The 21,195-nt window shown below is 47.0% G+C and overlaps 1 protein-coding gene across 2 annotated transcripts in view; it reads right to left on the bottom strand.

Annotated features, from left to right (window-relative positions):
* LOC128570448 (myosin-13) overlaps nt 1-21,195 on the bottom strand; it is a 69,649-nt gene that overhangs the window by 21,351 nt on the left and 27,103 nt on the right. For both annotated transcript variants that reach the window (XM_053569603.1, XM_053569602.1), the window contains exons 17-27: nt 19,386-19,459; nt 19,209-19,296; nt 12,366-12,483; nt 11,190-11,313; nt 10,474-10,610; nt 8,528-8,783; nt 6,481-6,723; nt 4,614-4,790; nt 3,327-3,472; nt 3,126-3,216; nt 1,601-1,990 (exon numbers count right to left, since the gene is read on the bottom strand). In XM_053569603.1, the coding sequence (XP_053425578.1) occupies nt 1,601-1,990; nt 3,126-3,216; nt 3,327-3,472; nt 4,614-4,790; nt 6,481-6,723; nt 8,528-8,783; nt 10,474-10,610; nt 11,190-11,313; nt 12,366-12,483; nt 19,209-19,296; nt 19,386-19,459 (1,844 nt within the window). The remainder of the gene's footprint in view (nt 1-1,600; nt 1,991-3,125; nt 3,217-3,326; nt 3,473-4,613; nt 4,791-6,480; nt 6,724-8,527; nt 8,784-10,473; nt 10,611-11,189; nt 11,314-12,365; nt 12,484-19,208; nt 19,297-19,385; nt 19,460-21,195) is intronic.

Genomic DNA, 21,195 nt, shown 5'->3' with positions numbered 1-21,195 from the left:
GTAGGTAAGTGTTGAATGATTTGCAAACAAACCTTTGAGAAGATACCACTCAATGGAACCCTGGGACCCTCCTGTAACATAATTAATTTGGTTGCTGTGTGAATACTATTTTCAAGCCTTGTGTTCTGAGGACAGCGCTGAGCGTTTCATTCAACAACACAAAGGGTTCCCTATTGTGGAGCTTGTATTGGAGAGACTCACCATCCCAGCCTCTAGATGGCTGGTATTTTTGTGAAATTTGGTCAGAAACCTTACGTATTTGGTAGACCTCTCCCTCTTCCTCGCCTTCCATAAAAATAGAAAATGAAATGTGAGCATATAGTTTTCCTTAGACTGGGAGGTATGAGAAGGCAGAAGAAGATGTGGGATATTGATTCCAAGGAGGTCCTGATGGAGCCCATGGTCTCTTTCCGAAGACAAAATAGAAACATGACAGAATCAAGGGAGGTGCAGTTAAAAAGGGATGGCCGCTCGCAGGGATGAAAATCAAAGGACACAACAACTGGCAAAGTATAAAGACATAAAATATGATGTGCTCTTCCCCCTGGATTTGAAAATTGAGAAGCGAGAACATAAAGTGATTCTGGAGACAATGAAGTTGTAATGAGGGTGGGTATAGGCACAGCTTCTGGGTGATGCTGGAGGTTCTTCTGGTCCAGGCAACCCTGCAACCTAGCTGGGCTCAGAAGAGAGGGAGACGGAGAGAGAGAAAGGGAAGGAAGAAGAGATGGAGGGAGGAAGGGAGGTGAGAGGGTGGTAGGGGAAGAGAGGCAGGGAAGGAGAGAGAAGAAAGAAGGAGAGAACCAGGGAGAGAGGAAGGGGGGAGAAAGGAGGGAAGCAGAAAAAGGGAGAGAGAGAGAGGGAGGGTTAGAGAGGAGAAGAGGGAGAGCAGAGGAAAAAGGGAGGGAAGAAGAGGAGGGGAAGGAAAGAGAGGAAGAAAAAGAAGGAAAGCAGGGAGACAAGGAGAGAGAAGAGGGAGAGAGAGGAGGGAGGCAGAAAGGGGGGGAGAGAAAGAATGCAGACAGATTCAACTTCTTAGAGGAAAAGAAAAAAAAAATCAAGAAAGGGAGAAAGAGAAAAAAAAAAGAGGAAACAGGAAAAAAAGAGAAAGGAGTGACCAGCCGGAGCCAGGCACTGCAGTCAAGGGGAAAGGGAGAAATTAGGAGAAAGCACAGAGTGAATGCAGACCTCGAGCAGGGACAACTAGAGGCCCCACAGAGACCACCTGAGTCCCCTGACCCACATCCCCCTCCCTGTTCTCAACAGGCACCCTGATCTTCTGGGGAACCCTCCTTGGGAGGACACAGCCCCCAAATGGGGTGGCCACTGCTTCCTCCAGCTCCGTGGCATAGTGCAGCTGAGAGCGCCCTGCCAGGAGGGCAGCTGAGGTCTGGGAGCAGGCAGTCAGGTTGCTGTCTGAGGAAGCTTTGCTTTGAGGTTAGTGCAGAGGAGGGTTTACTGTGAAGCTGGCAAAGTTTAAGCTTCAAGGTGCTCATCTGTGTGGGTCCCAGGGTGTTTGGGGAGGCATAGAGGTTGGGGGGCATCGGAGGCAGAAAATGGCTGCCCTGAGTCTGCCAAGAGCAGGAGGACTGGTTGGTACCTTGGACTTAGAGATAGTCTCGATATTGCTGGCCATGTCATCGATCTCCATCTTCAGCTCGCTCTTCTCCTTCTCCAGCTTCTGTTTGACCCGCTGCAGGTTGTCGATCTGCTCCCCGAGCTCAGCCACACTGTCTGCGTGCTTCTTCCTCAGGGTGGCCGCTGTGGCTTCATGCTGCAGGGTGGCCTCCTCCAGGTCCCTGCGCAGTTTCTGGAACTCGGCCTCTCGCTTCTTGTTCATCTCAATCTGCACGGACGTGGCCCCGCTGGCTTCCTCCAACCGCTCACTGATCTCCTCCAGCTCCCTGGCCAGGTCCGAGCGCTGCTTCTCAATCTTGGCTCTGAATGTGTGTTCTGCTTCAATTTCTTCCTCCAGCTCCTCTGTGCGGGCCTGAAAGGATCACTGGATTAGGGATGTTGCTGTGGGTGTGGCGGGGAGGCAGCCCACTTGAGGAGGGGCTGGCTGATGAGGTAGGCAGCAGAGGGAAAAGTATGTTATAGCATTGAGTTGATGGAAAGAACTTAGAAACCACTTATGTGTCCACTAATAGGGGAATAGTCTCATCTTATGGTCCTCAAACCCCAGACTGCAGACCCATGCCAGTCTGTGGACTGTTAGGAATCAGGCTGCACAGCGGGAGGTGAGGGAAGGAAGCTTCATCACTATTTACAGCCGCTCCCCTTTGCTCACATCATGGCCTAAGCCCTGCCTCCTGTCACATCAGTGGTGGCACTAGATTCCCACAGGAGCAGGAATCTTACTGTAAAGTGTGAGTGTGAGGGATCCAGGTTGCATGCTCCTCGTGAGAACCTAACGTCTGGTGATCTGAGGTGGAGGTGTGATGTGCTTGAATCATCCTGAAACCACTACCCCTCCCTTGTCCATGGAAGTATTGTCTTCCATGAAACCAGTCCCTGGTGCCAGAAAAGGTTGGGGCAGCTGCTATAGTCGATTGTGATGGGCACATGCTCTTGAAGCCTGTGAAGCAGGCGGACTCCCATCTGAGCCTGCCACAGACAGCACAGCAGAGCATGCCGTGAACAAAAAGAGCAAGCTGCAGACTGATATTCTCATTATGGCAACATTTATGCTAAAAGGACAAAGAAACAAGAAGAACGCTTTGCATAGATGCGTATGTTATTTATTTTCTTTGGATCTTAAATGTACACATAAATACACAACGAAAGATCCAGAAGGAATCATGTCCAGCTGAAACTGGCAGCCACTTCTGAGCAGATGGGGAGGGTGCTGGACTCAGGGATGGTGGTCAAAGCACCCTTATCCATAATATTTAGACTTTTTGGCAGTGTTTTGAGTCTTTTCTGGGAAATGTGTTTATGTGTGACTCAGAAAATTGAAAGATCAATTTCAAAAAAAAAATGATAATAAAATAAAGGAAAAGACAGAACCTTCTGTCCAGCCCTTCTGGTGGAAGGGACGAGGTAGCTGGAGAGAGAAGGAGAAAGTGCACAGAGCAACACTTGCAGAGGGACGGTCGTGACTAGAAAGGTTCTGACATCTTTACCTGTAATTCTTTAATCTTCTTTTGCAGCTGCAAACTGTGAACTTGTTCATCATCGATTTTGGTTTGTAACTGACTAATTTCAAACTCCTTCCTGCAAACAGATTTAAAAAGAAAACAAAAAGAACATGAAACATAAGCCTTTTAATTTGGGGGGAAGTGGCTTTTGGGCTTAGACACAGAGGGAGAAGATGAAACACCTACTTCTTCAATTTCTCTTCCACTTGCTGCTTGTCATTTTCTAGATCCATAATGGCCTCCTGGGACATTTTCAGCTCTCCTTCCAGCTTCCTCTTTACTCTTTCCAGGTCTGCCCTTAGTTTCTTCTCCTGCTCTAAGCAGCCCTCCAGCTGGGAAGGCACATGGGAAAAGGTTGAGGCCCTCCCGGGAAAACGAGCCTGCCCCTTTCAGGCACTCCTACAGGTGTGGCTGCAAGCCTCTGGCTCTAGGAAGCAAGTTTGGTCTCTCCCTCTCCTCTCTTCTCTCTTCCAATAAAGGCTTCCCCAGGGGGCTGGATCCCCAGAGAGCTGCTGGTGCCTTGCTCAGCCATCCCCACTTGGGCCAGGTTCTGCGTCCTGCAGAAGTCTGGTGCATGGCCTTGCACAGACAGGGACAAATGGAGCTTCTATGCACAGCACCGTGAAGGCCCAGGTTGCAACCATCACATTCTCTCTCCTTGCACTATGCAACCATGGGAAGATTGAGGCAAGAAATTCTCATGTGTGCACACGTGTGCACATGCGTGTACACATGCGTGTGCATGAACATGTCGGTGCAGGGCAAGGGGTGTGGAGGAGGGGCACACCTACTCTGGCCTCAGAAAAATTAATCTAGAAGAGTTCTAGCCACGATAATGAATAAAACCTGAAAACTCCAAGCCTGGCTCTTACATCAAGAACAATAGTGAGGGGACATAGTCATTTTCATGGCCAGGAATGGAACTGTTGAAAATAATGCTAGAACAGGATTAGATACTGCCTCCAGCCCTCGCGTACAAGCAGTGGAGCTACAAACGTCCTTGTACGCATCTCCATATGGACTCATGAGAGGATTCCTTGGTCTATACATTCAGGAGGAGGATTGCTGGGTCAAAGAGTATCTGGACTCTTAATTTTACCAGTGATTTTGCATATGCATTTTTGCATATTAGGATCAGAGGTTTTGAAACTTAAATGACCTTCAAGTGGATCTTAAGACTAATGATAATATCAGCAGCTAATGTTTTACTGAAAACTTTCTACCTGCTGGGCTTTCCATGGAATCTCTCTGAGATGGAGCTACTCATATTCCCATCTCGCAAGGGAGAGGGAGGCTTCCTGAGGGTTGCTGTATGTCCCAGACTTGTTCAGGGGCAGAGTAGGGCTGAGATCTGAACTCTGAGATTCTGACTCCTGAGTCTGAACTCTCAAGCCCTGCGTCCTAATGAGACCCTCTCGTGACTACGTTTTCCCAGGTAATAAGGGTTGAAGCTTAGTAGCAAAATATGCTCACGTCATCTGTCTGCTGTTCCAGCTTGGAATTGATTTTGATTAGACCATTGACTTTATCTTCTTCAACTTGAAGATCATCCAGTGTTTGCTGATGGGCTTCCTGGAGAGATTTCTTTTCTTTGGTCAATTTGGAAATGTTTTCTTCAAGCGCCGTCATTTCTTCAGAAAGATTTTTTACCTGGGAGAATATCAACACCAATTTAATGCAGAAACAATTAAACCAGAAGATTCCAACAACGAAAGCTATTGCTTCTTTTCGTTATCTTTTCCTTTTTTGGCTACTGCATTTCTACATCCCGGAATGGACAACACCTCTCAATTCTTTATGTTCCTCTATCACAGCATCTATCACAGTGTCTCAAATCTCCCATTGGGATTATTCTTTCAAAGAGGGTGTTCTATGAATTTTGCAGGAAAGGACACAGTTAAAATGCTAGTTCTGAAGAGTAACACATCGATCTGTATTCATGCATAACACATCTGTGGAAATTTGCTTACTGGGTTGGCTGATTGGGGGTTAAAGTGAGGTAGGAAGGGGCAGGGAAGGCATGAGGTGCCAGATGAGAAAATCCAGAATGGGTGTGTCTGTGTTGTCAAGAAGCAGGATGAGAGCACCGGACTCAGAATCTTCTTCCGTGCACAGCAGCCTTCCAGAGCAGAGGTTGCTACCTCCTGACCTGAGGGCTGAATCTGGCCACAGATACACTTCCTTGAGTTCACAGAGTTGTTTACAGGTTTTGAAATGTTATCGACACTGGAAAAAATGAGAGTTCACAAAAAGTATGGATTTCTGGCTTCTCATGGAAGACCAGGAGCTCTGGCAATGTTGAAGTCATAATCCCATAGGACAGTAGTCGGCTGGAGTTGAGTCTTGGTTGGCCACAGTCCCCACTCCTCCCTAGCATCTCTTACCATTACTTCCAGTTGTCTATCCAAGACTGCCTCTGAGTGTCAACTGAGTGCCTCTGAGTACCTCCATTGTCACCTTATACATGGCAGTCCTCATCCCTTACCCCACCTCACGAGCAACCATTAGGGAATGAATCATGGCATGCGTTTTTTGCATATTTTTGCTAAATGTGTGTAATTGTGTTGTGCCCATGTGGCTTTTATCTACACGAATGTGGTATGAGTGTTATACAGGTGCCAGGCATTTAATGTTCATCTTTGCTGCCCAGTGTACACAGCCCTGCTGCTCCTAATGGCTGCATGGTGCTCCCTGGTCTGTGCCTAGCACATTTTACCTCTCCATTTCCCCAGCGGTGGACCCTAGATACGGCTTCCAGCCCTCCCCAAAAGCCATGGAGCTACAAAGATCCTGGTAGATCCATCTCCTTATGGACTGGTGGGAGAATTCCTTGGTCTATACATCCAGGAGCAGAATCGCTGGGTGTAAGAGTCTCTGGATTCTTAATTTTACCAAGTGATTTCAAATGACTGTCCTGATGGCTACGTCAGTCTATACCTTGCTGAAAATGCATGAGGGTCCCTATACCCGCCCCTCCCTGGTAATCTTTGGTAGACCCAGTTTTCTGCCTTCTTCATTATCTGCCTGGCCCCTTCAGGCACGTCTGTTTACTATCCCTGGGCTATGAGAAACAAAGAGGAATGTCAAACAGTCCTTCCTCTCAAGAAAAACACTAGAAGTTTGTGGGACAACAGGGAGGATGGAGAGGAGCCTGTGGGCAAGAGACCAAGGCAGGGGCAGGAGGCAGGGGACCTGACCGCATTCTCCTTGGTCCCTGCCTCTCACTTGCAGACACGGCGGGGGGTTGGGGGTGAGGGCCTCCTGCCTCTGCCTTCCCTCTCCTTACACAGGGAGAGTGAGAATTGGCCCCCAGACTGGGGGGCCCTCTTGGGGCGCCCACCTTGTTCTCTGTGGCATGCTTCTCCTTTTCAACTTTTGTCAGGGTCAGCTCCAGGTCATCGATGTCTCTTTTGAGAGAGGAGCATTTATCCTCCAGATTCCTTTTTTTGGCAAGCAGATCAGAATTAGTTTCTTCCTCTTCCTCCAATCTCTCAGTTAGCTCCTTGACTTTTGCTTCCAGTAAGATCTTGCTTTTGATGAGTCCTTCACATCGTTCCTCAGCATCCATGAGATTTTCTGTTTCCTGAAAGAACCAGATCATTGTAAGTTTGATCAGCCTCTTGGAGAACCTTAGAAGGAAAAGACCTTACTCCAGAGGCCCATTCCATAGACCTAAGCCAAGAAATGATTCCTGAACACACACGTGTGCATCCATGTGCACACACTTCCATACCACCCTTATGCTCTTTTTCATTCACTTGATAGAAACTCACTTAAAGTAATTTCAGAGGAAGGAGTTCACGGAATCACAAGTTCAAAGAACAAAGCCTCTAGAAATTTGCCTAATTTGTACATCTGGCTGTCTCACTCTTTCTGTCACCACCATCTGAAAAATGGACCCTTTTACTGGGGAATCTGAAGCTGACTCATATTTTTAAAACATCACTACCTTTTGACTTTCAATGCAAAAGCGCTGCCTATGTCTTCTTAGCTCCATGAGCCACGAAACAGAAAATTAAAAATACATACACTAGAATCAGTGATTGCAAAGTGTGAGGAGCAGAAGACTGTGCTGTAGCGAGTCTCTTCAACAGACCAAGATTAGCTTATTCTGTTTTTAAACTAAATCTGGGCTTATACCTTCCCTTAAAAAAGTATTTTAAGAACTGGATGCACATTGCAGGGTAATGGATGGAAAGGCACGGGCAAGAGCAAGTGGCTAATGTAAGGGGAACATCTATAAACCTGAGCTATGGGTGAGAGCAGCAATTTTCAACTTGTGTGCTGTGGCACACTGGTGTGCCATGAGAGGATCTTAGGTGTGCCACTAAAGTTTTTAAAGAACATCAATTATTTTTGAAAGAAGTTCAAAGCACAGTAAATATATCATTTTTCTTACTCTTTTTTTGATCAATGTAATTTAAATGTGCCATGGAAGTTTCAGTACATGTTCAAGTGTGCTGTGAGATAAAAAAGTTGAAAAACACTGGGCTAGACACTTTACATGTATTAACCTCTCTGATTCTTCAACAACCATATGACGTGAGTGCTATTCCTGTGCCCATTTTACAGATGAGAAAACTGAGGTGAAGGAACTTGTTACTACCAAGTGGAGAATCTGGGATATAAACTCAGTTATCTGTTCTCAACACTTCTTCTCTTGTTCACAATGCTTGGAGAGGTGCTCCTAATGACTGTCCTACACTGACTGGGAAGATGAAAAGGAAAGTAGAAAATGTTTTGTACATAAATCCAGAGGTAAAAACATTTGAGGGTTTATTAAAAAGGTAAAAGTATAAATGCCTTAACTCTGTGAAATGTGACAATTACCCTGCCAGAGTGTTGCACTCTGTTCATAGTTTCATATTTTTTCGATAAAAATTACATATTTTAAAATACTTCTTGATTATAATCATATTATTGTAAACCGTTTATAGAAAATTACCCTTTCTCCTTCAAATTGTCTTATTTAATTTGGTTAAAATAATGAATTATTTTTATCGATAAGAATAAGGAGGCCTGATACATTCATGGCAGATTTTAATTCACCCCTTTAGAAGGCCTGGTACATTCATGGCAGATTTTAATTCTGATGAGACATGCATATCCTCATACACCAAAATATATCTAACTGCACTGTAGGAGACAGGGAGAGTTCAGGGAGAGCACAGATTCACACTGAAGAAATGTTTTGAGCACACCCTACTCCGGCTATGGTGGGCACCTGTCCTTTCATTTGCAGGACAGCATTGCAATACTCAATATGATCACTGGGTGGCACCACTGTCTCTTGAATAGACAGACACCTGCTGAGGCCCTCAAGGTTCTTCCTCCTTTTCTGTCTTTCAGAGTTTGCGTTTTTGCATTCTCAGGTGGGAGGTACTTACAGACTGGACCTGCAACTGAAGGTCATTCTTTTCCTTCAGCAGGGAGACCATTTTCTCCTCCAGCTCCTTCTGGCGGGCCTCAGATCTGGCCAGCTCTTCCTTGGCCCTCTCAAAGTCTTCCTTCATGGTGGCCATCTCCTTCTCAGCCTCTGCGCTCTTCAGGAGGGGCTTAATTTTGAAGAACAGATTCATCCAGGGCCAGTGCTTGACGTTCATAAAAGAGCGGATGTTGTACTGGATGCAGAAGATGGAGTCCCTGAACATCGGTTAGGACTCGGGTTAACAAACCACAGCAGGGCCTCTCTCCCCCTTCTCCTCCCCCATCCCCATGGGCCCCAGGACCTTCATCCTTCCTGGCTGGGGGGATGGCGACTCAGCCAAGCATTGCAGATCTGAGGCTCTAGAGCAAGTCTGCAAATAAGGTCGGGTGGCAAGAGAGGACATGGGGCCGTCACCTGGCTGCCCCTCTGCCACGCTGCTGAGACGCTCCGTCTGATGACAGCAGTGGCCTCCTAATGACCAACGCAATGATTCATTCCTACTGGGTTTAGGCTTTTCTCCCACATCTGGCTTATTCATCAACGCTCACCTGGTATTTTTTATTTTTTTAGATATAGAGTCTGCGTCACCCAGGCTGAAGCATAGTGACACAATCGCAGCTCACTGCATCCTCAAACTCCTGTACTCAAGTGATCCTCCTGCCTCCTGAGTAGTTGGGGCTACAGGAACGAGCCACTGTGGCTGGCTCAACTCTTGCCTTTTGGAAACTGCCTCTGCCTTTGACTCCATTTCTCCTGTTGCATTTTATTTTATACAGGGCTCACTCTTCCTGCTGAGGTGCTGATGGAAACCCAAGATGTGTCCTCGGTCATCTCCCAGTCTCTTGCTCTCATAGGGTTGATCTGTTGTCCTGATCCGACTGGTGCCCACACCCCAGGGTCACTCACATCGTCTCTCCTCCCCTCCCTCCACAGCTTTGTGTCCACCTAGCTCACTGGCATCTGAAAACTCACTTCTCTTGCCCTTGCTGGGCTGCTGTTCATTTCTGTCTTGCTGGTTTCCATTTCTTTAGCCAAGCTGGACGCCTGGGAGTTATTCCTGACTGCTACACACTGACAGGTCTTTATGGCACAGACAATGTTAGAGCTGCACAGGGGACCAGGGAGTCAGGGAGCAGGGGCTCCCACAAATCCCCCTCTTTCCAAAGTCCCAATGCTGCTATTCCTTCTCATGAATTATTGAGAGAACAAGACTCTTAAACTCTCCTCAATCTCTGCCCTCCTCTCACCCATCGACTATGCCCTACTTCAGGTCCTTGTCACCTCCTATTAGGCCATCTGCCATCTGCCGCAGTGTAGTCCTGTTTTCTCTCTCTCGTGCCCTATGTTCACCTTCCTCCCAGTAGCCAGAGTGATTCAATTGCTCCTCTCTGCACTCACCTTCCTCGGCCCCCATCAACTAGAGGATGCAGTCTGGGCTTCTGGAGGGGACAGGTGGGGACTTCCACTGCCTGCTTCTTGCCCTGCACTCCCTCCAAAACAGCACCCCCCTCTCCCCTGCCAAGCCATCCTTTCTTAGGCCACACAAAGCTTCTTTTAAAAAGGGCTTTCTTCTTGCGGATCCCTTCATACCAAGAGCAGTCCCCAACCAGAATGGAGGCTTATTCTCACCAGTCCCCTATTCCCTGAATATAATTCTAATGCTGTTCTTGGCACAAGCTTTAAAACTAGCCATGCACATGTCTGCCTCCCACCAGGAGCTCCTTCGTGGCAGGGCTCATCTCTGTGTCCCAAACTCAGGACACCGCTCGGCAGATCTTGGTTAAATGGATGACTAAATGACAGAATGAACACTACATAGATATCCCAAGACTAACAGCAGGAAGCGACCACAGCTGTTAAGTGGGGGAGGGGCCAGGATAGGCTGGCGGTGAGGATCTGTTTCACCTCCTCTCCATCATCTTCTTGAACTCCACCCGCATCAGGTAGCCCCGGCACAAGGCCTGTGTACGCGTCATCAGTGTCACCAGCTTCTCATCTCTCATCTCTTCCAAAAGCCCCAGGAGCCCAGCTTTAAAAAACACCTGCATTAAACGAGAGATGGGCCCTGGCTTTATCTTCAGCAGGTGTTGCACCTGGCCCCCAGGGCCTGTTCCCGTCTCACACGGGCCTTCAGCCCACAACGCCAGGTGTGAACCAGCAGCAATCCGGCTCCCGGGACTCGCTTCTCCGTGGCTCTGGTCTCTTCAATGGCCCCTCCTGGGCAGGGGCCTAGTCCTAAAGTCTGTGCCAGGCCCCACCAACTCATACAAACTGGTTCTGACTGAGCTCCTATACATGAAGAAAAGACAGCTGATAACCACAGAGTACACCTGTAGCCAGATTAGGAGCGATTCCCAGATGTGTCTGCCTCACTCTCCTCCCCAGTGTATTCTTCTATTGCTCCATGGTGGGGCTCGGCCTTCTCTATGCTCCTTGCCACTTACAAACCAGTCCAGGGAGAGCTCACTGTATCTAAATGCACGGCCTCCTTTCCCCAGGCTGCTGGGCAAGGGTGGCCAGGTGGACCAGAAGAGGAGAGAGACCCCTTTTCCAACCAGCTAACAAGCAGCCTGCAGCAGGCTGCAGGTTACCTGGGGAGTCCCATCTGCACCTGTTCTCACCTTGGTGTGGCCAAACTTGAACTGTTCCCGGTCTACATCAATGGAGTTCAGGAGCTTCTCGGAAGCATTTTTGCTATCGATGAACTGCCCTTCTGGGATGGCGGTGGCATTGAGGATTCGGTACCTGAGGAGAGAGGACAAGGTTTCCTGAATGACTACAACACCCAGAAAGGCCCTGTGCCTGAGACCAGGCCTTCTAGAATGTTCTCTTGCTCCAGCCATAGGTGGAAGTAGGATATTGTACAGTGGTCAGAGAGACAGGAGTAGCTGGGGGTTGATTCTAGACAAGGATGAGGAGAAGCATTAAGGAAGGAAGCCCAGCCAGGTGCACAGCTGGAATTTTGCTTTTAGAAGAAATGGCTCTTTTTTTTTTTAATTATTAAATCATAGCTGTGTACATTAATGCGATCATGGGGCACCATACACTGGTTTTATAGACTGTTTGACACATTTTCATCACACTGGTTAACATAGCCTTCCTGGCATTTTCTTAGTTATTGTGTTAAGACATTTACATTCTACATTTACCAAGTTTCACATATACCCATGTAAGATGCCCTGCAGGTGTAATCCTGCCAATCACCCTCCCTCCGCCCACCTCCCCCCTAGAGGAAATGGTTCTTATTCAGCTTAAGAGAACCTTGAAATCAACTGTGACCTCAGACCTCAGACCTCAGGTCTCCTACCTCTGGAGGGTCCTCTCCTCCCCTTTTCCCTGGACAAGGCCTGGACTTGTGGGCCCAAATGATGGCTGGGAGGACAGAGTTGCTTTAGATCTGCCTGTCTCAACTGGGGGTGAGTCAACAGTGTTTAGAAACCGTGTTGATTGTCACAGCTTGGCACAGAGGGGTGTGGTTTGCTACCCAAGTCTCTGGGCAGAGGCCAGAGATGTTGCTAAAATCCTACAATGCACAGGACAGCCCTCACAATAAAGGATGAGGTTGCCCCAAATGTCCATAGTACAAAGTTTGAGACATCTGATCCTAGAGTCAGGACCTCATCCTTGGAAACACTTGGGACTGGCCCAGCACTCAATGTGGGCACAAGATTGTCCTCTCAGCAAAAGATGAGGTCCACAGAAGCCCCGGGAGGCTTGTGAGCTCACCAGACACCTAGCCCAAGAAGTGCGTTTGATGCCCTCGCAGGAGAGAAGTGCAGACAAGAGAGAGAACGTACCGCTGTTTGAAGTCAGCATAGAGGATCCGGCTGGGGAAGCCTTTCCTGCAAATCCGGATGCCCTCGAGGACCCCATTACAGCGCAGCTGGTGTATGACCAAGTAGTGATCCATGACACCTGGAAAAACAATGTCCCGCCCCTGTGCCTATGGCGTTTTCATCATTTGCCTTTGATGGTCCCAGGCACCATGAGACTCTCCAATACTCCCAGACCTCAGTGGGAGGCGTCAGTCCCAGCTCCAAGGTGGAGGGGTCCCAGAGGCTGGGCCTGCCTACCTGTCTCACAGTAGAAAAAAATCTCAGCTTCCGGGTGAGATGTTATCACCTTGTAACCATGGTATAAAAGCCCAAATACTGCTCTTACCCTGTCTGTGGCCCCGACTCTGTAGCTAGCCTGCAGGGGAGGCCAAATGAGTGTGGGGTGCCCCTTGTGCTCCCCATGAGATGGCCTGAAATGCCTTCCTGCCCCTTCTCAAAGATGGGGATGCAAAATCTGCTGTCCGTTAGTGGGAGAAAAGGAGCCAGGTAGAGAAAGGAGTGCTGTGGTAAAGACGAAGAGGGCGAATGCTGGGTGGGAGCCATCTGCTCGCTGCTCACCACCCTCTCTGGGAGTTGGAGGAGGACGACAGCCTGGTTGAAGGGGAGGGGCGGGGGGGAGGAGCGCTCTTGGGGAGGTAAGCCGGCACTCCTGATGGTCAGGCACACATCAAACTGGGACTGAGAAAGACAGTTCCATCTCAGGGCTGTGAGGGGAGGCATTATGGCCACGTGATGGCATCTCCTTGTAGATCTCTCTCAGTTGCTGGGGAAGGAGGTACAGCAACATCTGGCTTTAACTTAACTTTTTGGAAACTTCTAGAATGCTCACGAAGCTTCCCTGGTTGTTGTGATAAACGATCGCTATACCACGACACACTCTTTAAGACTTTGCTAGCCCTACACTGTCTGATGCAGTACTAATCAGCCACATGTGGCTGCTTAAATTAAAAATTGGAGTTGGGTATTGAAGTTAAAAATTCACGTTCTTAGTTGCATTAGCCACATTTCACATAGCCAGCGGCTGCCATGTCGAAGGGTGCACATACAGAGTATTTCCTTCGTTCCTGAACGTTCTATCAGGCAGTGATTTTCTAGAGAAAAAGTGGTTAAGACCAAGAAGAAAATGTATCAGAAATTAGGAGAACTGCCAACAGAGAGAGAAGCTTAGACGTTATCTCGTTTGACTCCTGTCATTTCTCAGCTGATGATTCTGAGTGGTTCAAATCCCAGCTCTGCTGTTTGCAGGCTGTGTGAACTTAGACGTTCTCTGCTTCTATTTTTTTATTTGTAAAATAGGATATTAGTACAGGTTGAGCATCTCCAATCGGAAAATTCAAAATCTGAAACTTTTTGAGTGCCAAAGTGCCAATCAGCAAAAAATCCCATATGATGGGTCATGATGAAAAATCTCATGTGATGGGTCATGGTCAAAACGTAATCTAAACTTGTTTCATAAGCAATATTATTAAAAATACTGGCTTGGTGCCTGGGGCTTAGTGGCTAGGGTGCCCACTGTATACACTCAGGCTGGCAGGTTCAAAGCTGGCCAGGGCCAGCTAAACAACAAAGACAATGCAACAAAAAAATAGCCGAGCATCATGGCGGGCGCCTATAGTCCCACTTGCTTGGGAGGCTAAGGCAAGAAAATCACTTAACCCCAAGAGTTTGAGGTTGCTGTGAGCTGTGATGCCATGGCAATCTACCAAGGGCAACGTAGTGAGACTCTGTCTAAAAGAAAAAAATATCGTACAAAATTACTTTCAGATGATGGTTATAAGGGGTGTATGAAACATAAGTGAATTTTCTATTTAGATGTGAGTCTCACCCCTAAGATACTAAGTATATGCCAATATTCTAAAATCCAAAGAAATTTAAAATTCCCTGTGGCTCAGTCGGTAAGGCACCGACCCATATACCGAGGGTGGCGGGTTCAAACCCGGCCCCGGCCAAACTGCAAACCAAAAAAAAAATAGCCGGGCGTTGTGGCGGGCGCCTGTAGTCCCAGCTACTCGGGAGGCTGAGGCAGGAGGATCACTTAAGCCCAGGAGTTGGAGGTTGCTGTGAGCTGTTTGATGCCAAGGCACTCTACCGAGGGCCATAAAGTAGTGAGACTCTGTCTCTACAAAAAAAAAAAAAAAAATTCGGGTGGCACCTGTGGCTCAAGGGATAGAGTGCCAGTCCCATATGCCGGAGGTGGCGGGTTCAAACCCAGCCCCGGCCAAAAACCCCCCCCAAAAAAAAAAATTCAAAACATTTCTGATCCCAATCATTTCAGATAAGGGAGATTCAGCCTTCTTAGGGCTGTTATGAGGATTTGAGTAAGTTAAAGTTAAGATGAGTAAAGACATTAAAATAGCCCCTGACACAGAGCCAGGAGCCCAGTAGGTATGTGTTCCTGTTGTGGTTTGGTGAGGCCAGGCCTGGTTAAAGACTGGGCTGAGGCCTCCATCTCCAAAAGAGCCGGGAACAAGAAGAAAAGGCATAATTATAGGACAATTAACTTTTTAGAGCCAGAGAAATAAAGACCATCATTTCACGATGGGGGAAACAGAACTGCTACACTGCTTGCCAAGCTGCACACCCCACAAGATGTCAGGGCTCCAGGGGGCCTGGGGCCCAGAGACGTGGGGGGCTTTGCAAGGCGGTAGCAGAGCTAAGTCAGGACTTTCTTCCCTCCCAGGCCCTCTAGTTGTGCAGACTCAGAATTCTGGTGTGAGGCAGGGCATGGTGGCTAATGCCTGTATTCCTAGACCTCTGGGAGGCTGAGGAGTTCCAGACCAGCCTGAGCAAGAGCAAGACTCCATCTCTACTAAAAATAAAAAAGCTAGTTGGGCATCACGATGGTGCCTCAGCTACTCTGGAGGCTGAGGTAAGAGGACCACTTGAGCCCAAGAGTTTGAGGTTGCTGTGAGCTATGATAATGTCATGGCACTTTATCCAGGGTAACAGAGTGAGATTGACGCAAAAAAAAAAAAAAAAAAAAAAATGAAAAGAATTCTGTGTTGAGTTCTCTTAGGGTCACTCAATGTCCTTTTCCCAACCCAGGCTGTCATGTTCTCCATGCAAATTGTCCTCCTTTGCCTTTGTACCAATGTGCAAAACTTCTAGAAAGTTCCCTGGACTTCCTTCTCAGGCCATAACCACTGAAGGACTTTTTGCTTTTTTCCTCCCCTGGTCGATCACTTCCATCCACACCCTTTCCAGCCATCTGAGTCTTCATGGACAGCTGTATATATTATAGGGCTTTGACATCTTAGGGACTTGCTGACCAGGAGAGGCTGCCTCTCCCAGGAATAGCCAATTCTAAGAGACAGCAAAGACTCCCCTGCGAGCATGCCTTTCCTGTGCAAACAACTGCCCCAAAGCTCTCACTTAGCCCACCTGCACCTCTACGTTTATCAGCTCTTACAGACTCTTACATTCTGGGCCAATATCAGACAACTCAGGATACTCCTGAAGGTGCCAAAACTATTCAAACTTGCTTCTCCTGCACCTGCTTGGCCGGCACCCCCCACTCCCACCTGTTCCTTTCCAATGAAGCCTGTGACCTGTAATCTCCTGAGCTCTGCTGACCCCCTGGGCCAGCCTTTCTGCTTCCCAACATGGCCCTATGTGGCAAGTGCCATCCTCTTGGGCATTACAAGTGACTATCTTTTTTACTTTTTTGAGACAGAGTCTCACTATGTTGCCCTCAGTAGAGTGCTGTGACATCACAGCTCACAGCAACCTCTAACTCTTGGGCTTAAGCGATTCTCTTGCCTCAGCCTCCTCAGCCTCCTGAGTAGCTGGGAGTATAGGTGCCCACCACAACACCCAGCTATTTTTTTGTTGCAATTGTCATTGTTTAGTAGGCCCGGGCCAGGTTGGAACCTCCCACCCTGGGTGTATGTGGTTGGTGCCCCACCCACTGAGCTACGGGACCACCACGTGTGACTATCTTTTCAATACCCTGTTTCCCCGAAAATAAGACAGTGTCTTAATTTAAAGTGTGCTCCCAAAGATGCACTAGGTCTTATTTTCAGGGGACGTCTTATCTTTCCTGTAAGTAGGTCTTATTTTCGGAGGATGTCTTATTTTTGGGGAAACAGGGTAGCAGTTGTAACCTGGTTTGTTGGCCTCACCAAGACCAAAGAATAATAAAACCTACAATTCAAAACAGCAGTGAGTGAGCCTTTGGACAGCCCGCAGCACACATTCAGCAGTACCCAGGCTTGCCACAAGAGAAGAGTGGCAGAACAGGGGCTCCCACCGCAGCAGCCAAGCAGAGACCCTGTGCTCAGAAAGACTTAGAGACGGGCAGAGCATGAGTCAGCACTGCTGGCACCTGAGGGCAGGGAAGGGGTTGGAGGTTTGACTGAGGACTTTGACTTCCAGAGCCTGCTCTGGGTGCCGTGGGGGGAGGCACTGAAGCATCCACAGTCTCTAGTCTTCTAGAAAATGAAGAGGTCACACCTTGCTTAGGTGTCACCAGGACTTGTGTGTCACTGGAATGATAAATTCCCAGAAATGGGAATGAAAACAGAGAGGTAGGTGCTAGAGCAAAGGAGAAGCCAAAGAAAAAGAAAAGGACAGAAATTTCACCTTGATTTACCTTCCAAAAGAAAAATAAACCAGGGCGGCGCCTGTGGCTCAGTGAGTAGGGCGCTGGCCCCATATGCCGAGGGTGGTGGGTTCAAACCCAGCCCCGGCCAAACTGTAACAAAAAATAGCCGGGCGTTGTGGCGGGCGCCTGTAGTCCCAGCTGCTCGGGAGGCTGAGGCAGGAGAATCGCGTAAGCCCAAGAGTTAAGAGGTTGCTGTGAGCCGTGTGACGCCACGGCACTCTACCCGAGGGCGGTACAGTGAGACTCTGTCTCTACAAAAAAAAAAAAAAAAAAAGAAAAATAAACCAGTGGATGACCAACCAGTGGGCTTCTAGGGGCACCACTGGAACCTAGGAAGGCGTCATCCATTCTCCCTCCCTCTGATAATTGCAGATCTTTTGCTTAAACAGGAGTCAGGCCACATGCATATAGATTCGTGCAAACGTGTTCAGTGAGAACAACAATGATAACTGATTTTTTCCTACAACTACATACAAGCCAACAATTGCCAATAATTTCATTAGATGCTTAGCCAAAGAAGCTACTCTGTTCCAAACCTGGAGGAGAAGCTGGCTCACCCGGAGGAGGTACAGCATGCCCCAAACCACACGTATCAAAAATGACTTTAAATGTTTGAACCCAACTTCCACATGTTTGAATTCAACTTCCATGGAAGATGTGATCCCACTAACTTATAAGAGACTGGGTTATTCGGAAGTTAAAGTTTCTGGTTCCAAGTAATAATAATAACAACAACAACTGACATCCAACATCTGCTGGGTGTCCACATGTGCCCAGCCCTGTTTTAAATGCTTTACTTGAAAGTGCTCATTTAATCCTCATAACCACCAGCCAAGGTGGGGTACGTGACTTTTTATTCAGAAAATGAGCAACCGTTTTATAGGAACATATTAAGGAAGTAAATAATACATTTTTTATACATTTTTTAGATAAGAAAGCTAATGCAGGAAGAGCTCCAGTGCTTGGTTTAGGTGAGTAACAGGTGGAGCTGGGATTTGTTTCCTTGACAACCCACACCTCTGTTCACGTGTAAAGTTGCAGAGGCAGGATGCGTAATCACGAGCTGGGAGGCCCAGCTCTATGGGACAGTTTATGTTCCTCTTTGTGACAAATGACCCTGAAAAACAGCTATACTCCAAGAATATCTTCATGTCAGGATCAGGTGACAGTTAAAGGTCTCCTCGACTGCCTGGTGCTCTATATATGGTCTCTGAGCCTCAGTTTTCTCATCTGTACAGTGGAGACCATTGAACGTATCTTGCAGAGAATTGTTGCAAAAATTATAATTTTAAAAAGTGACCTATATTCAGTATGGACTCAAAAAGGCAGTTGCTATTGGTGTTGTTTTACCCCTAAAGTGCCTCTTTGGGGTAAAGAGGGCCAGCAGAGTCTTTGAGAGTCTCACGAAGGCAGTGGAGCTGATATGTCTACGTACATATACACAATATTGGGGTATGATTTCACTGTGGGGGGGCAGATAAAATATGGGATATTCAGTTGAATTTGAATGTTAGATAAATAACGGATACTTTATTAATGTAATTAAATCCCAGATACTGCATGGATCATACTTAATACTAAGAAAATTTTCAGGGTGGCCCTTATGGCTCAGTGGGTAGGGTGCCAGCCCCATATACCGAGGGTGGCAGGTTTGAACCTGGCCCCGACCAAACTGCAACAAATAAATAGCCGGGCATTGTGGCAGGCGCCTGTCGTCCCAGCTACTTGGGAGGCTGAGGCAAGAGAATCGCCTAAGCCCAGGAGTTGGAGGTTGCTGTGAGCTGTGAAGGTATAGCACTCTACCGAGGGCAGTAAAGTGAGACCCTGTCTCTAAAAAAAAAAAAGAAAGAAAGAAAAGAAAAAAAGAAAATTTTCAGTGTTTATCTATATGTGGAACTTAACATGGCATCTTTTTTTTCTTATTTTTAATTTGTAGAGAAGCAAGAGTTGTATGTATTTGGGGGTACAAGTGATATTTTGATCATGCCTGAGTAATTGGGACACTCATCACCTCAAACACGTATCATATCTTTGTGTTGGGTACAGCTGGTATTTGTATTTGCTATATCTGGCAAGCCTATTTCTAGACGAGAGTAAGAAGTGATAGACACAGTGACCCTTCCCACGTGCACACCCACAGAAGTTTGCATCATCTCAGGACATCCTGTTGGAATCACTGGCAAGATTGGATTGGTGCTCACCAGGAGTCTTGGTCTCGTTGGGAATCAGACAGCGCACAAAGTGAGGGTGCGTGCTTCTCAGGTTGGTCATCAGCTTGTTTAAATTTTCCTGGGACACAAACCGAAACAAACACATTGAGCAAATGCCACTGCACAGAGGAAAAAAAAGCTGAATGCAGGAGCGGCTGGGACACACACCCGGAACACAGCAGACACGGTCTGGAAGGAGGAGCCCTTCTTCTTGCCGCCCTTCCTGCTTCCCCCACTGTCACCTGGAGACAGACACAGAGACAGACGCGCGTCAGACGCAGCCCGGGGGACGCAGCGTGGGCGTCCCACACGACTGCTTCCAAGCCCTGCAGGGGGAGCTCTGGTTTCCATTTGAGGTAAGGCCCCTGAGGTTTGGTTTGATGGTGTTTTTAACACGCCTCCAAGCGCCCCAGCTCTGGGGACCTCACCAGCATTACTACAGGAAGGGGAAGTGGTGGGATGTGGGCGGGAGTGTGACTTAGACTCTCAGTAGGAAAGGAGAGTCTTCTCCTTTAGAAACCGGACCTGAAATCAAGCTGAACCATTGGTAGGACTGAGACCTTCCTCTTAATAACTGTGATTTCTTTCGTGAGTTCATGTCCTTTTATTCTTGAGTCCCTGATTGTTCCTTTAATGGGGAAGTAACCGAAAGTTAGAAAATTGTATTGTCTCAAGACTATTTCACAAGTTGATTTTTTTTCTTTTCTAAAAGAAACAACCCAATTTGCCCTCTTAATCTGGAGGCAGTGATATTTGGTCTACTTTTCCTTCTTTTTAAATTTCAGATTGATGTGAGGCTACAAATGTTGAGGTTACGTTGTTTTCATTTCTAAGGCGAAGTTCAGGTTGTAGTTGAGCCCTTCACCCAGGGGGCGTGCTGAACACCCCCAAGTTGTGCACAGCAGGTGAGATTCCCACCAACTGCCCTTCTCCTTCCCTTTCCCCTCTCTCTCCTCTCTTCCCTTCCTGGGACTATACTTGCTCTGCTTTTCTTTAATGGCTCAATTTCAGACTTAGCCTCCAATACCTAATCAAGACCTCAGCCTGGGGGACAATGCCATGTCTCACTTTCCCACTCTCCCCTCACCCTGCATGTTCTCAGGGGTGAGCAGAATGTGTGTTTGGGTTAGAAGAGGAGAGGGGGAGGAAAGCCTCCCCAGATTTGTACCCACGTACGTCTGTAATGTTAACATCTTGGTCTTATCTCTAAGTGAGGTTATGGGGTACAGTTATAAAGACATTCTGATCAGATTTAAAGAAGATGTTTTTCTTCATCTAAGTTGACCCTTGTGCCCATGTACTGTGTTCCTCTGCCCAGAATACACAAGGTATTAAGACTTTTTAATAAAACTTTTTATTTTTTTAAAATAATTTAAATTTTTAAAAAATAATTTAAAATTATTTTAAAAATAATTTTAAAAATTATTATAATTATTCGCCTTTTTAAAAATTATTTTAAAAAAATATCTAATTACCGAACAAGTGATTATATTGTATCTATTTTCAAATGAAAAGCATTAATGTATTAAATGGATGCATTTAAAATAGCACATCATTTAAAAACTCAATTTGACAACTATTCAAAAAAAAAATGTGCACATTGGTAACCGTACAGAGTGATACTGGCTTGTTTGGCCACTTTTGAAGAGTTAAGTAGTCCCTCAGAAAATTAAACGTAATTTTCATATGACCTAATAATTCCACTCCTAGGTACTGTAGGTAACCAAGAGAATTTCCAGAGTTCTGTATGTCCACCCAGAAACCTGTATACACAGGTTTATGTATAAAAAGTAATGGTCCTATTCACAAGAGCCAGAAAATGGAGACAGTCCAAATGCTCATCAACTGATAACTGGTTAAAAAAACGTGACTTATTCAGACCACAGCATGTTGTCGGTCTACAGAAAGAATGAAGTTCTGATACGCGCTGCAACATGGACAGAGCTTGAAAACATTGGCGTGAGTAAGAGAACCAGAC

Source organism: Nycticebus coucang, chromosome 18, assembly GCF_027406575.1.
Source record: "Nycticebus coucang isolate mNycCou1 chromosome 18, mNycCou1.pri, whole genome shotgun sequence".
NCBI classification, from domain to species: domain Eukaryota; kingdom Metazoa; phylum Chordata; class Mammalia; order Primates; family Lorisidae; genus Nycticebus; species Nycticebus coucang.
The sequence above is the reverse complement of the archived record's forward strand: the minus strand, read 5'-3'. Positions and strand labels throughout refer to the sequence as shown.